This window comes from Lemur catta, chromosome 7 (genome assembly GCF_020740605.2).
Source record: "Lemur catta isolate mLemCat1 chromosome 7, mLemCat1.pri, whole genome shotgun sequence".
NCBI lineage: Eukaryota > Metazoa > Chordata > Mammalia > Primates > Lemuridae > Lemur > Lemur catta.
In genome coordinates, this window is record NC_059134.1 from 65,246,371 (window position 1) to 65,262,669 (window position 16,299).

Genomic DNA, 16,299 nt, shown 5'->3' on the forward strand with positions numbered 1-16,299 from the left:
TGTCGGGTCGGGCCCCCAGCCGCCCGGGCTCGCTCATAGGCCCGCGGCACCACAGCCCGCCCAGGCCTGCTTGGCGCGAGTCGGGGGCGGAGCCTGCTGGTTCGCGCCAAAATCGCGTAGCTGGTCCCTCCCCCGCGGGCTACGTCGCGCCCTCCTTTTTTTTCAAACCCAGGGCTGTAAGTGGATTGGTGGGCTGGGCACTCACGTGGTTAACGGTCGCGGGAAGCCGCCGAGCCCGAACCTGCGGCTGGGTCTGTGGAGACCTCAGCTTCGGCGCCGGGGCCGCCCCGCCTCTGCCGGACAGTCCGCACCGTCGCCTCAGCCGCCCGCGGCACCCCGGGGCCGCACTCCGCCGCCGCGTAGGCCAGCCGCCGCCGCGACCCGGCGCGCCCGGTCGCACGTGGCGGACCCGCCCCCTGGGCCAGCAGTGTCCTGGCCTCCGCGGGCCACCGCTCTCCAGTCCTCTGCCCCGGCGCCAGGACCACGATGAGCTTCCTCAGCCGGCAGCAGCCGCCGCCGCCCCGCCGCGCCGGGGCCTCCTGCACATTGAGGCAGAAACTGATTTTCTCGCCCTGCAGCGACTGTGAAGAGGAAGAGGAGGAAGAGGAGGAGGAGGGCAGCGGCCACAGTACGGGGGAGGACTCGGCCTTTCAGGAGCCCGACTCGCCGCTGCCGCCCGCGCGGAGCCCCGCCGAGCCCGGGCCCGAGCGCCGCCGCTCACCCGGCCCGGCCCCCGGCAGCCCCGGGGAGCTGGAGGAGGACATGCTGCTGAGGGACGCCTGCCCAGGCGCGGACGGGGCGGGCGGCGGGGCCGAGGGCGACTCGTGGGAGGAGGAGGGCTTCGGCTCCTCGTCGCCCGTCAAGTCTCCAGCAGCTGCCTATTTCCTGGGCAGCTCGTTCTCGCCGGTGCGCTGCGGCGGCCCGGGGGACGCGTCGCCGCGGGGCTGCAGGGCGGGCGAGGGCCCCTGCTCGCCGCTGCCGGACCACCCGGGCACCCCGCCGCACAAGACCTTCCGCAAGCTGCGGCTCTTCGACACGCCGCACACGCCCAAGGTGAGAGGGCGGGCGGGGGTCCGAGCGGCCTTCTCCCCGAGCCCGCAGCCCGCGCCGACCGAGCCTTTTAAAAAGGCGGCGGCGCTCAGGCCGAGTGCGCCGCCGCCCGGGTTCGGTTACATAACCGCCCGTCCGCACCCCCGCTCGCTTTCCTGCGCCGCCACCAAAAGTTGGCAGCCCCTCTTTTTGGCCCTGCCCAGAAGTTGTCCGTTAAGATTATGTAACTGAACAATGGGCCTCGTCTGGAACTTCTTCTTCTTACAAAGGGGCTGATCGGCCAGTCCAGGTGGCTGACGATTTGCCGCCTGTTGAGTCGGGGCCGCCCCGAGCGAGTCAGCCCCGAGCGCGGCACCCGTAACGTGGTTTGCAAGGATGCTGCAGGGGCGCCGGCCTGGCTACCTGACACTCCCGAGCCATATGGTGCCTTTTAAACGCAGTGATCAGGCCTGTAATTTGGGCGGCGCAGGCAAAAGTTTTGCTTGGAAAAAAAAAAGTCCTGCGTTTATCGTTTGGTGTCGTGTGCCGTTATGGGGGGGAAGTTTGAGGTGTGAAGGGAGACTGCGCCTCGACTTGGGAGTGAAGGCTCGCCTGCCAAGCGTTTACAGTCTTAGACTCATAAATAAGTCAAGGTAGCGCTTAAGCCTCTTTCCGGACATAGTATTGGTAAGCGTTTGTACCCTTGGTTTTGCAGTGCCTCAGTTTGGTCGGCCTACGTGTGATGATTAGGAACATCCTACTTTTGATAAGGTTTCTTAAAGACGTAGGTGTTCAGCACCTGTTTATTTTGAATAGCCAGTGAGTACTACGCAGATTACCATTTCTAAAGCTTTACAAGTCACAAGAAAGACTTCCAGAAATTAAGACAATCATAGCACTTTTAAGATTAATATGGAAAATGTACGTTTAAAGTGAATCTTTGGTTTTCAAGATACCGTGAGTCGTAAAACTGGGGAATTTGTGTGCTTTTGAGCGTTACTGTTTATTAGCCAACTTGGTCAAGGCAAAAATCCCTCTGGAAATGAGGGGAGGAGTCCAGCAGAGGTGGCTTTCAAAGCCCTATTTAGATGGGGGAGGAGAGCGAAGCTTTTATGGGGCTCTCTGACTGCTTTCTATTTTTGGATGAGTTGAAAGGGTTTGTTAACTTTTAGCCACTAGAATGAACTTAGTTTTTAGTCAGCATTCATATTTTTTAGGTTTGAGACGGATTTTACTTGGCTGTCTTTTTCAGAAAAGGTAGTATCCAGCTTCAGACTTCCTAAATTAGCCACTGTTTATTTTGCGCAAACTATAACAAAGGCTTGTGTGTTTTGTTAATCTACACATTCAGGCACATAAAAGGCTTTTTGTAGGTTAGATTGAGAAGGTTGACTATTTGTAGAACTTGGGTCCTAAAAATTTTATTTTTCCTTCCCTAGAGTTTGCTCTCCAAAGCTCGAGGAATAGATTCCAGTTCTGTTAAACTCCGGAGTGGTTCTCTCTTTATGGATACAGAAAAATCGGGAAAAAGGGAATTTGATGTGCGACAGACCCCTCAAGTGAATATTAATCCTTTTACTCCGGATTCTGTGTTGCTTCATTCTTCAGGACAGTGTCGCCGAAGAAAGAGAACATATTGGAATGAGTAAGTCATTTATTCAAGTTTGGTTTCCCCGAACAACCCAAAATTGGTTTGGTATGCTTATCAAAATTTAGTTTCTACTGAATAGCTTGGATATTTTTGCTCCTAAATTTTTTCTTTTACTAGCACCTACCTGACTTTCAAGAGATAGGTGGGAAGTAATCAGCTCTGGGAAAGGAGTGGTGTGAGAGATGAAGGAATAAAAAACCCCTAGATATCTTGTAGGAAATCTGCTGATGTCAAAAATGAGGCAAACAGAAAGTTGATTTAGAAAAGCTTTAATTTTGGTGTGTGTGGTGGTACAAACTTCTGCTTATTGGACTTATCTCAGCAGGGACGTTTTCATTAGCTGGGTTGTATTTTGTGATTATAAAATTAAATGTTTTTCTGTTTTTATCCGGTAAAATTCAATTTCACTATATATCAGATAAAGTTTTAGATCTCAAGTTGACTATCTGTCAGATATATTAATAGAAAAATACATATTTTTTCAGTTCCTGTGGTGAAGACATGGAAGCTAGTGATTGTGAGTTTGAAGATGAAACAAGACCTGCTAAGGTAAATTAGCTTTTTATTTTTTTATTGTTTCAAAACTTAATTGTCTAACTCTTAACAAATTATGATATATGTATGATAAACATAAGGTAGAATGATTTTTAGATTTCACATAGTCCTATCACCATAGCGAAAAATCATTTTTATATCTTTGTATTATGTATGTGGATACACTTTTTGTTACAGAGAATTACAATTACTGAAAGCAATATGAAGTCACGGTATACAACAGAATTTCATGAGCTAGAGAAAATTGGCTCTGGAGAGTTTGGTTCTGTGTTTAAGTGTGTGAAGAGGCTGGATGGATGCATTTATGCCATTAAGCGATCAAAAAAGCCATTGGCCGGCTCTGTTGATGAGTATGTATTAAACATTTTGTCTTTTGCTTTTTTGTCCCCTATGCTGTTACAAACGTAGGTTTTAGGTGGTCAAACACTGAATTTAATTCTCTAACTTTTGAGAAGTCATAATGATTTAATCAGTCCCTTTTCATTTTGTGCCATTAGTTCTTCTGTTTTTTTTTTCCCCAGAGTATTATGGGGGTACAAATGCTTTGGTTACATAAATTGCCTTTGCACTGCTCGGCAAGCATGCCCATCCCCCAAATAGGCACACCACAGCCCGTTAGGTGTGGATTTACCCATCCCCTCCACACCCCTCCCACCTGCCCTACACCCTATGAATGTTACTTCCCATCATTAGTTCTTATTGATAAATAATATGAATAGTCTGATTTTAGAGCCTAAATTAAATTTCTTATTTCTAGTCAGCTTCCATGAATTCACAGTAAAATGGGGTTTAATCTTACCTGAGTCCTCTGCCAGCAAGGTTTCTTCTTCCTGGCAAATCGTTATAATGGAAGCCTTTGGAAAGTCTCATACTAGTCTTAACCCCCACTCTCTTGTAAGCAAGTTGTTCTTTAGCATAATGATAGCTACAAAAGTCAAGCATATTGTATGAAATTTCAGATGAATTAATTCAGTTGAGGCTTGGATAAAAATGACTTAACCATCCTATTAATCTCATTTTTCCTAGGCAGAATGCTTTGAGAGAAGTATATGCTCATGCAGTGCTTGGACAGCATTCTCATGTAGTGCGATATTTCTCTGCATGGGCAGAAGATGATCATATGCTTATACAAAATGAATATTGTAATGGTGAGTACTATAATGGTTTTCTTGTAAACTTGTAAGCTTGAAAAAATGAACATCGAGGAAGCATTTGCTCTATTTCTGTCTCTTTTATCTCTTATAAATTCAAAGATCGCGGCCTCACATGAATTTGAAGTGCGAATAAAGATTAAAAACCTGTCCCTTCTGAAGCACCTTTACATACCTCAATAATAGAACTTCGTATACTGTTTATATGCCTGTCGGTCAAACAGAGCTTCTTGAGAGGACACTGGCCTTGCCGTATATATTTTGGTATCCTAGCACCTAGCATAGTGTGGGGGGAATATAGTAGTTAATAAGATGTTTTGTTGGATGGATTCTCCCTGCACCTAGCCTTTTCTTTCCATTTCATTTTGTATGCTTCTAATACTGATGCTGATTATTCAGTCTCTTGATCTAAATTCAGCCATTTCTTTAAAGTATTCTGTAATCCTACCCCATTCCCATCTATCTAACCTACTTTGCCACTAGAATCCACTAATATTTCTCTATTAAGGAAGTTATACTCTTTTAGTTCTAGCATTTCCTCTCACCCTCTTCTCTCCTCAAAAAGAAACAGCAGCATGTATAGGTTCAACTTTGGATGTCTCTGTATAGCTTTCAGATTTCAATAAGTCCTTCAGGGGGCAATTTGTGTCCCTCTTTTTCATTAGACGTTTACCAAAATCCTGGTGTGAATTCTAATCCTTACAGACATCTGTTGTTATTTCCCATCTTTATATAAAGATTTAAATCTTTATAAATAATAGATTATTTCTATTTCTATATATCTTCTGTGAATATAGACAATTTACAATTTAGTGAACACTTGAGATAGCAAAAATTTATTTTGTTTTTGCCTTAAATAAACAAGACCAGTTATCTCATAACTCGTGCATAAATAAGTGTAGGTATGGACTCTACTTCTCTGCATTTAAAAACAATCAACAAAATGGAAGTAAAAGGTCCATTTCTCAAACCTGACTCCTCCTTAAGTTACTACTTTATTAGTTCACACTTGAAAGAATTTAAGTGTCTAGTGTACAGCATTGTTGCTAGTTTGTTTCACACAGCTCTGGAAATATTTCTATTCATACCATCAAAATATTTATGTAAGCACTCTGGGAGGCCGAGGCGGGTGGATCGCTTGAGGTCATGAGTTCGAGACCAGCCTGAGCAAGAGTGAGACCCCCGTCTCTACTAAAAATAGAAAAAAATTATCTGGCCAACTAAAAAAAATATATATATATAGAAAAAATTAGCTGGGCATGGTGGCACATGCCTGTAATCCCAGCTACTTGGGAGGCTGAGGCAGAAGGATTGCTTGAATCCAGGAGTTTGAGGTTGCTGTGAGCTAGGCTGACGCCACGGCACTCACTCTAGCCCGGGCAACAGAGCGAGACTCTGTCTCAAAAAAAAATATATATATAATACATATATATATATAATACATATATATATATATATTTATGTAGCTGTCTCCCATGACCTTGTGGACTATTCTGTTTCTTAGCCCTCATTTTTCAGTTACTGTATTTAATATAGAACAACCATATATCATCTCTATTACATATTTGCTAGATGCCATCTCCTTTTAGTTTTTTTCTTCCTTCCTCTCGCCTTGTTGATGGGTGGTTCTCTTAGAGTATTTCAGTAGCAGTTCAGGAATCAGATATGTAACAACCTACCAAATGCATGGTTGTGTAAATCAGATTATTTTGAGAAGACTTTCTTGGGCCTGGGAAATGAGGAGGAGTGAGTAGTAATCTTGCTACTCTCTCAGATTACAAAAACTTTGTCTTGTAATAAAGTTTGATTATAAAATGTAATTTATTATTTTGGAGCAGTATAAAACACTTAAAAAATATAGGTGTTGGCTGGGCATGGTGGCTCACGCCTGTAATCCCAGCACTTTGGGAGGCTGAGGCAGGAGGATCACTTGAGGCTGGGAGATAGAGACCACTGTAGGCAAAATAATGAGACCCCGTTTCTACAAAAGAATTAAGAAAATTTAAAAATTGGCCAGACGTGGTGTGCACCTGTAGTGTCAACTCTTTGGGAGGATGAGATAGGAGGGATAGCTTTTGAGCTCAGGAATTCGAGGCTACAGTGAGTTGTGATCGTGCCATTGCACTCCAGCCTGGGTGACAAAGCAAGACCCTGTCTCTAAAAAATTATATATACATTTTTTTATATATATTTGTAAATATTTAAAAAAATAAATAGACCTGTTTGAAAGAGGACTGCCACTTTGTTTAGTTGTTTGTCCTACTTAAAGGAAAGAAAATAAGGCTATCTAGATACATTTGTGAGCCCTTCCTTATCTTTTGTTTCCCTTTTGTGCCATTCCTTTTTCCACATAAAGCTTTGAGTATACTAATAGGGCTGATCTTTAGATCTTTTCTATAGTTTCACTGGGAAAGGATTGTGTTATTATTTATTTGCACATGTTGATTAACTGATTATCCTTTATTGTGACTGAGTTTCCTTATTATCTCAAATAGTCATTTGCATTATAAGCCTTTTATCTTTGTTTGGTGATAGATTGAAATTACTAAGCTGGATAAACAAGTATAGAAGAATGTTGATGGGTAAGCTGGGTGTGTGGTAATGATGTGCACCTGTAGTCCCAGCTACTGGGGAGGCTGAGGTGGGAAGATCATTTGAGCCCAGAATTTAAGACCAGCCTGGGCAACATAATGAGACCGTCTCTAAAAAGAAAAATGGTGATAGATAATGGAAAAGAACCTGAAATGTCAGATAAATGTTTTACTTTTGTCACCTTTTTGCCCTTCTAGCAATAAGATAGAAGGAACTGGCCCAGCTGTGGTTGCTGAACCTTCTAAAAACAGAAGTAGCCATAGTCTTTCTTACCAAATTTGACCTAGGGTTTAGCTTGCCTTGTCAGGCTTATTGGTTTGTTCCCTTCTAGAGCTTTCTCCCCCCCCCCCCCCCCCCCCCGCCCCAGTTCAAGATTTGTACAAGTTCAGGCTGGAGAACATACTTAAGACTAAGGTATCCAGATGTGTGTTTTATTTTTATTTTAAAAACACATTTGACATTTTGTTATTAAGTCTTGTTCAAATGGTAGGACCTCCTTTCCTGACGAATATATCATTGACTTTTCTGACTTTGTTAGCCAGCTCTGATTTCATTATTCCTAAACTTTCAACAGAACATTTTTTTAAAACAACTTCTCATTACCTGTTAGATAAAATATAAACTTATACAATTTTTAAAAATTTAGGCAGGGTATGGTGGCTCACGCCTGCAATCCTAGAATGTTAGGAGGCCAAGATAGGAGGATGCTTGAGCTCAGGGGTTAGAGACCAGCCTGAGCAAGAGCAAGACCTCATCTCTACTAAAAACAGAAAAATTAGCCAGGCTTCGTGGCACATGCCTGTAGTCCCAGCTACTCAGGAGACTGAGGCAGGATTGCTTGAGCCCAGGAGTTTGAGGTTGCAGGGAGCTATGATGACGCCACTGCACTGTAGCCAGGGCAATAGAGCAAGACTGTTTCAAAAAGAAAAAGAAACAAGATGACAACAACAACAAAATATATAAAATAGTTGGCTAGGTGTGGTGGTTCGTGCCTGTAATCCTAGCACTTTCAGAGGCCAGGAGTTCGAGACCAGCCTGAGCAAGAGACCCCCATCTCTACAAAAAATAGAAAAATTAGCCAGGCTTGGTGGCTCATGCCTATAGACCCAGCTACTTAGGGATGCTGAGGTAGGATCTCTTAAGCCCAGGAATTTGAGGTTGCAGTGACCTGTGATGACACCACTGTACTCTAGCCTGGGACACAGAGTGAGACCCTGTCTCAAAAATAAATAAATAGAGGGGGGAGGAGGGGATGGGTATATACATACATAATGAGTGTGATGCGCACCGTTCGGGGGATGTACACGCTTGAAGCTCTGACTTGGGGGGGGCAAGGGCAATATACATAACCTAAACATTTGTACCCCCATAATATGCTGAAATAATAAAAATAAATACGTAAGTAAAAATTAAAAAAAATAATTAACCAGTTTGACCAGTTCTATAAAAGTAGATTAGCTTCCCATTTATATTAAGAGTAGTATCCTAATCAGTATACTAAGATACTGATTTTTACCTATAAAATTTATAGACTATTGTCAAGAGTGGGGGGAAACAGGTATTCTCTTATATTAATAGTGGGTGTATAAATTGGTACAGGCTTCTCAGTGGGGACAATGTGTATATGTGTATGTAACACACAGTATGCATGCATATGTTACAAATGTATATACCTATTTACCCATCACTTTTGCTTCTAGGAGATTACTAAATATACAATGTACAAGGTTATTCATTAGACCATCGTATATAATAGCAAAGGCTTGGAAATAATTTTAGTGGTCTTCAGGATAATGGACATGCTATCATTTGTGTAAAAAGGAGTTGAAAAGAATGCACAAGAAACTGAGCCAGGCACAACTGTAGTCCCAGAGGCAGGAGGATTGCTTGAGTCCAGGGGTCCTAGGCTGTGGTGCCTTATGGCAGTTGGATGTCCGCACTAAGTTGTGTATCAAGATGGTGACCTCTCAGGAGTGGGGGACCCACGACGTTGCCTCAGGAGGGGTGAACTGGCCCAGGTTGGAAATGGAGCAGGTTAAAACTCCCAGGCTGATCAGTAGTGAGATCGAGCCTGTGAATAGTCACTGCACTGCAGCCTGGGCAACATAGCAAGACTCCCATCTCCTACAAATTAAAACAAAAAGAGAAAGAAAAAAACTGATCAGGGAGAGAGAGAAAAACTGATGTGGGAGAGAGAAACAGTGGGTTGTTCGGGTATACGAGTGAATGAGGGACTTTAAATTGTATTTTGTACCCATGTGAGTGTGTTACCTATTAAAAGAATAAATAAAATTTTGATTTCACAAGGTTGAAGGGAAGAGGTCCTATAAAATGTCACTTTCTTGGTTGAGACTGTGGTCATTCAGTAAAGATGGAAGGAAGAAAAATAAAAATACTTCAGAAAGAAGAAAATGCTAATTTTTGCTGTCTTTGTTAGGTGGAAGTTTAGCTGATGCCATAAGTGAAAACTACAGAAGCATGAGTTACTTTACAGAAGTAGATTTAAAGGATCTCCTTTTGCAAGTTGGCCGGGGCTTGAGGTATATTCATTCGATGTCTTTGGTGCACATGGATATAAAACCTAGTAAGTATTACAGATCCTCTCACCTGTGTTCTTTGGGGTTACAGAGAATAAATAATTTCATTGTAACAATATAAAAACATACATATATATTTTCATTTTTAGTTTTTAAATAGCTTTGACCCACTTTCACTATTGTTTTATGATTTCCATTTATTTACCTCTTCCCTTGGGTTACCCCCCCCAAAAAATTTAAGATAATAAATTCATTTTTATTAAAAACTGGAAAAAGTTTGTTGCATTTTCTAGGAACTGCGTAGTCTCAAAGTGGGACTCTGATGGGGAGACTAAAAACCTGTGCTAAAGGCTGAGCCAGGTGGCTCACGCCTATAATCCTAGCACTTTGGGAAGCCGAGGTGGGAGTATTGTTTGAGGCCGGGAGTTCAAGACCAGCCTGACAAAAAATAGAAAAATTAGCCAGACAATATAGCACAAGCCTATAGTCCCAGCTACTGGGGAGGCTGAGGCAGGAGGATCACTTGAGCCCAGGAGTTTGAGGTTATAGTGGGCTATGATGATGCCACTGCATTCTAGCCCAGGTGACAGAGTGAGGCCCTGTCTCAAAACAAAACAAAAACTTGTGTTTAAAGCTCCACTATTCTGTTAGGCCAGACCATATCAAGATTTTCCCCATTGACCCAAGTCCTTAATAGTTGATTTGTTCCAATTAGTATCTGTGTAAGGGCCATGCATTGCATCTGGTTATATCCATTTTTCTTTTTCAGGTTTCACCCTTTTCTTACTTTTTACTTATTTAATTTGATTTTTTAATATTTTTTAATTTAATTTAATCTTTTTGAGGCAGTCTCCTTTATGCCCTTGGCTAGAGTGCAGTGGTGCCATCATAGCTCACAGCAGCCTTAATCTCCTGAGCTCAAGTGGATCCTCCTGCCTCAGCCTCCTGAATAGCTGGGACCACAGGCAATTGCCACTGTGCCCGGCTAATTTTTCTATTTTTGCCTAGCCTCCTTACTTTTTGAAAATGATAGACTTGTCTTGCAAGATGTCCCTTCTGGATTTAACTGGTTGCTTTCTTGTATCATTTAGCTTATTCCTTTTTCCCCCTTATATTTTCTATAATTTGAAAGTTACAACTAAGAGTTGATGAATTCAAATTAAACATTTTAGGTTTGGTGAATTTAATGAGGTTTTTTTTTTTTAATCTTTGGAAATATGTGTTGATTTATAAGAATTTAAGTCATTTTACACAACTTACCTTAATTCTGCGAGTTACATACAGAATTTCTTATCTGTACATTAACAACTCACTAAAGTTTTTATTTTCAAAAGGAAAATACATTTGGACTTAAGTAAATATGAATTAGTAAGGTTTGGCTATACTCACTCATATCTTGTATAAAGTGTCAGATAAGTAGACTCTTATAGAGTTGAAAATATTAAGTGATGTGAAGTTTAAAAATCATCATATTCACAAAAAGCACCACAAAATAAGTTGTCCTATGAATAAAACAAAACTAGATAGATGACTTCAATAAATATAACATTTAGAAAAATTCAATAATATATTGATAAAACTATTAAAATGAAATCTACCACTAAAGCTTATGTAGATCATGAGTTTACTTGAATTTGAAGAAAAGGATAATGTGTCTACAGTAGGAAATAGTGAATCACAAAGCCATACTGGGATGTGGATACTGTATGGTCAGCTCAACTCACTGGCTAAATGACTCATTCTTTTCATACCAACCTTGTAGCACTAGATTAAAATTTGTGCTCTGCCAACATTATAAATTACTATGTATCACCTTTTGTATTTTTAAGTTAATAAAAGTGCTAAAGATCAATATGCAGATCACAAGGGTTTAATGTAGTTGCAAGTATTTAGAGATTAATACTAGGCTAGATTAATACTAATTAACCTAATACTAGGTTAATTAATTATGTAACCCTGGCTCCCCAACCCCTGAGATTCTTATTCTTGCGGTTTGGGGTAGAACATAAGAATGTGCATTTTAAAAAGCTTTCTGTGTGATTCTGGCATATGACCTTGTTTGTGGACTCTGGTTATACTGTTAATTGTTAGTTTGGCTTACACAATTAACTATTTGACAGGTAATATTTTCATATCTCGAACCTCAATCCCAAATGCTGCCTCTGAAGAAGGAGATGAAGACGACTGGGCATCCAACAAAATTATGTTTAAAATAGGTAAGAAAGAAAGATAACTAGATTATCACCTTAAGGTAAAATAAAGAGAGAAGACTTTTGTTTTTAACTCTTAACTATTTTTTTCAATACTTCTAGGGGATCTTGGGCATGTAACAAGGATCTCTAGTCCACAAGTTGAAGAGGGTGATAGTCGTTTTCTTGCAAATGAAGTTTTACAGGAGGTAATTTTTCTCTTTTGATAATACTGTTTCTTTTGTACCATTTATCAGCTGATAGAAGAATATAAATCAGATGTATTAAAATTTTAAGTTTAATGACTAGTAGAATGGAAATACAAAATAGAAAGTCTAAACCATAAGCTAGGAGTGTTCAATTTAGCAAAAGTCATGAAGGCAGGCCTGGCGTGATGGCTCACACCTGTAATCCCAGCACTTTGGGAAGCTGAGGGAGGAGGGTCACTTGAGGCCAGAAGTTTGAGATCATCCTGGGCAACATAGTGAGACCCTGTCTCTACCAAAATAAAAATTCATGAAGGCAAAGATTTATAATGGAGTTGTGATAAAAGAGATGTTTCCATACACTAGTGCTGGAATTTTAAAATGGCATAGTCTTTTTGGAGATCAAAGTATTTGTTATCTATCAACACTTAAAAATCATGTACTTGTGAGCTCAGAATTTTCGCTTTTAGGAGTCTCTCCTATAGAATTATTCATATACAAACACAAATTGAGAACCATGTAAATAAGTATTTACTAGTAAGAGAATGATTAAGTAAATTATGGCACATAGTTTTAAAAGAGTGTGACAAAATATTTCTTGATAAGAGTTTTGAATGAAAATAGAATAAGTAGAACAATATAATTATATGCTCTCACTCTTTTTATATGCTCTTACTCTTTTTATATATACATTTCTCTGCTTTATTGTATATTTGTAACTTGTCCATGTGTGACAAGTGGATTTTGTGTTTGCATATGAATCCTTAGAGGGATAGGAGTTTCTTTTGAGAGTTGAACTGGGCTAGTGAAAAAGAAGAGGCATTTGGTTTTAGATATGTATTTAAATTTTTCCCCTGAGAGTACATATATTTTGTAATTTGAAAAATAAAGAAATCTCTCCAAATTTAGCAGCCTATTCTTTGAATAGTTCCTAAACCGGAATGTGGCATTGAACATTTTAATTTAGTCCTGTTTCTCATCTAAATCATCATTGAGGTAGAATCTTATTTTATTTTGACTGGTTTTACATTCCCTTAAAAAATTTTTTTTTTAATTTTACAGAATTATAACCATCTACCAAAAGCAGATATTTTTGCCCTTGCCCTCACAGTGGTCTGTGCTGCTGGTGCTGAACCTCTTCCCAGAAATGGAGACCAATGGCATGAAATCAGACAGGGTAGATTACCTCGGATACCACAAGTGCTTTCTCAAGAATTTACAGAGTTGCTAAAAGTGAGCATTTTATATATGAGGCACTTTATTGACATGGTTCAGCATTTTACTAAATTTCATGTCTTTACCTTAATTTTCCTTCTCTTTTAAGGTTATGATTCATCCAGATCCAGAGAGAAGACCTTCAGCAATGGCACTGGTAAAGCATTCAGTATTGCTATCTGCTTCTAGAAAGAGTGCAGAACAATTAAGAATAGAATTGAATGCTGAAAAGTTCAAAAATTCACTTTTGCAGAAGTAAGTGAGGGTTTTTGTTTCTACTTTTTTATTCTCTTTAATTCTCAAATTTTAATGAGAGATAATTTAGGCTTTCTTTCAACAAAGGATGTAGTAGTTTAATGTATTATACATTGAAAGCTTGGGGGAGACTTCTACCTTAAATTAATATTGACCTATTAAATTTGTATTGTTTCTAAACTTTGAGATTAGGAACTTTAAAAATGTTAAGACTAGCATATGTTTGCAAGTGGTGATAGTTCCCAAATCCTAAATCATAGGAAAAGCTAAGTGAGCCTGTACCAGTTTTTTCTTCCCAGACTGTCATGAAAAATTAAAGTTTTCCTTGCAACACTCTATTCTACTTACTTTCTGAAAGAATGAAGTTAATGTCATTTAGGGTTAGTAGATGATTCTCAGATTTGACCTGAATGACTTAACATTTTTGGAAAGCTAGTTGCCATGATAAATGTTATCAAAAAGAGAAAAATATTGGAGAGTATTAAGTAACCACAGGTCACATTTTTAATTCTTTTAATTTATTGTTACTATTTTTATTTTAACCTAATAAAACTGACTTTGAAAGTTTATATATTAAATAGTAACATTTATTGAGGCCGGGCAAGGTGGCTCATGCCTGTAATAATACTAGCACTCTTGGAGGCCGAGGCGGGAGAATCGCTTGAGCTCAGGAGTTGGAGACCAACCTGAGCAAGAGAGAGACCCTGTCTCTACTAAAAATAGAAAACATTAGCTAGGCGTGGTGGCACATACCTGTAGTCCCAGCTACTCAGGAGGCTGAGGCAGGAGGATTGCTTGAGCCCCAGGAGTTTGAGGTTGCTGTGAGCTAGCTGATGCCACGGCACTCTAGCCTGGGCAACAGAGTGCAAGACTCTGTCTCAAAAAACAAAAGTTATTGTTTAAATTAGAAAAATTTTACATTAAATATTAAAAGGTTTATTTGCCAGTAGTTTAATATCCATCATAGTTTATACAAATATGAAGTAAAGTTTTCTTTTCATCTCTATTGTGTAAAGGTACATTCACAATATAAATTGAAGTTTTATTTGAAATTTTCTAAGACCCAGAGTCCTTACTAGCATCTTTATTACTTGTGTTCTTGCGTCCAAGTATATGTAATACTTTAATTCTAAAAGCACAAAATAAAATCATTTCATAAATTTAAGTTGTTTGAATAAAATTTTAAGTTTTGTGTTATTTTTCCTTTCCTCAGTGTATCTTAGAATAATGATAGCATGCAGATACCTCCCAATTGATAATATAATTGGTGTGTGGCCTCTTAGGAACTCTTCCTAGGATTAATACAGTAGGTGAAAAGTCTTGTTTTCTATTTTTATGTTCTTAGAGAACTCAAGAAAGCCCAGATGGCAAAAGCTGCAGCTGAGGAAAGAGCACTCTTCACTGACCGGATGGCCACTAGGTCCACCACCCAGAGTAATAGAACATCTCGACTTATTGGAAAGAAAATGAACCGCTCTGTCAGCCTTACTATATACTGAACTACTCATTTCCCACCTCCCCTGAAAAACTGTGACAAGAGGAAGCTAGGTTGAAATCACTGCTAGAATCCAGTTTGCAATTACGTTTTCGATTGGTGTCAGTAGTTCTACTGAAATACCTTTTAGGACTTTTATTTGTGAATTACAGTTGAAAGCTGTATTTTGACCATTGCTATATCAGGCTTTCGTCTAGTCTTACAGGTCTGTCTTTTGTAGGATGTCAGTCACTGTTGGATGTTACACTAGCCTTTCCAGGGTTAACCACTATGGTGGTGTGCTGCTTATAGTTTGCTGTTGCATTGTAATAAAAGGTATCTTTCCCTGTAGTGACCTGTAGAAAGGACTCAAGGGCTTTATTACAAACATATTCTCCCTTCGAAAAGGGAATTGCTAAAAGACTCAGTACTACTCAGCCTTCAGTGTACCTGTGTGTCAATCTTATATTTCTTTCTTTTTAATTGTGAATTATACTTGTATATCGAACTGGGAGCACTTTGTAGGCATTGCATGAACCATGGGATGATAATTCTGTGGAAGTATTGCCTTGTGAATTTGCTGCTATTTTAGTTTTGTCTTTGCTGTAAAATTGTAGCATTAAAACAATCATCGTTGTTAATAGGCTTTCTTTTTGAAATAATTATGTGAAATGTATAGCTGCTCTTGATGAAAAGCAGTTATTTGCCCTTTTTTCTTTGAACTTTGAAGCTAGTGTGTTGGAAGAATGCACCTATCCCCCAGTGCTGTATTAATGTAGTATAATTATTACTGGTTTTGTAATTTTTCTAGTGATGTCCTTCCCTGACTCTTTTTTAAAATGTCTGCTCCCTCCCAAGTTTTGTACTTGATTGTATTCTTAGTCTGTTTTTAAATGTTTTGCCCAGTTTCTCTTTGATATTTGTGTATATAACCTGATCTTGGTGATACTGTACATAGCTGTTTGAAATGCCAGAATGACTTCTGACATTCCAAGTTTTTCACAAAATATATTTTATCTGCTATTAGCCATTTGACTAATAATACTGGCTAACATGTTACAAAAAAATAGAATTTGTCTATTGTTTTCTCATTAATTTTGCTTTAAAACATGTTTGCACTTGTCTTTGACTTGTGTTTTATTAACATTGATTGGCATATTAAAAGTCACTCTGAGCTTACCTTAATTGTCTAAATCCTTGTGGTGCCTATTTTCTACTGTTTTGTCTCCATTATCACTACATTATAAAAGGTGGAGTATAATGTTTATATATAAAGTACTAAAAGCAGAGGGCACATTTTTGATAGAATATGAAACATTGACTTTTTAATGAGATTTAATCCACATTAGTTACATTTTGGAATTCAAGAAAAATTTATCAACTTTTTTGTCATTCTAAATACTTAATATTTTTATATCACATTGCATATTATGCATCTGACTCAC

The 16,299-nt window shown here is 39.5% G+C and overlaps 1 protein-coding gene across 2 annotated transcripts; it reads left to right on the forward strand.

Moving 5' to 3' along the window:
* The first annotated feature begins 212 nt into the window (after window positions 1-212).
* Window positions 213-16,034, forward strand: WEE1 (WEE1 G2 checkpoint kinase). Of its 2 annotated transcripts, none has more exons than XM_045557496.1 (11): window positions 213-1,053; window positions 2,469-2,674; window positions 3,166-3,229; window positions 3,413-3,585; window positions 4,262-4,383; window positions 9,416-9,562; window positions 11,636-11,731; window positions 11,828-11,913; window positions 12,973-13,143; window positions 13,235-13,380; window positions 14,726-16,034. In XM_045557496.1, the coding sequence occupies exons 1-11, from the start codon at window positions 487-489 to the stop codon at window positions 14,877-14,879; spliced, it is 1,932 nt and encodes a 643-aa protein (XP_045413452.1). In that variant the 5' UTR covers window positions 213-486; the 3' UTR covers window positions 14,880-16,034. The 2 variants fall into 2 exon arrangements, with proteins under 2 accessions (XP_045413452.1, XP_045413453.1); XM_045557497.1 differs by lacking the exon at window positions 213-1,053 and adding an exon at window positions 1,590-1,716.
* The last annotated feature ends 265 nt before the right edge of the window (window positions 16,035-16,299 follow it).

Excerpts from the sequence above, each read along its gene's own strand:
- WEE1 (XM_045557496.1), top strand. The coding sequence starts at position 487 with ATGAGCTTCCTCAGCCGGCAGCAGCCGCCGCCGCCCCGCCGCGCCGGG. Across the intron at positions 1,054-2,468 it reads ACACGCCGCACACGCCCAAG|AGTTTGCTCTCCAAAGCTCG; the intron begins GTGAGAGGGCGG and ends TTCCTTCCCTAG. Across the intron at positions 9,563-11,635 it reads GCACATGGATATAAAACCTA|GTAATATTTTCATATCTCGA; the intron begins GTAAGTATTACA and ends ACTATTTGACAG.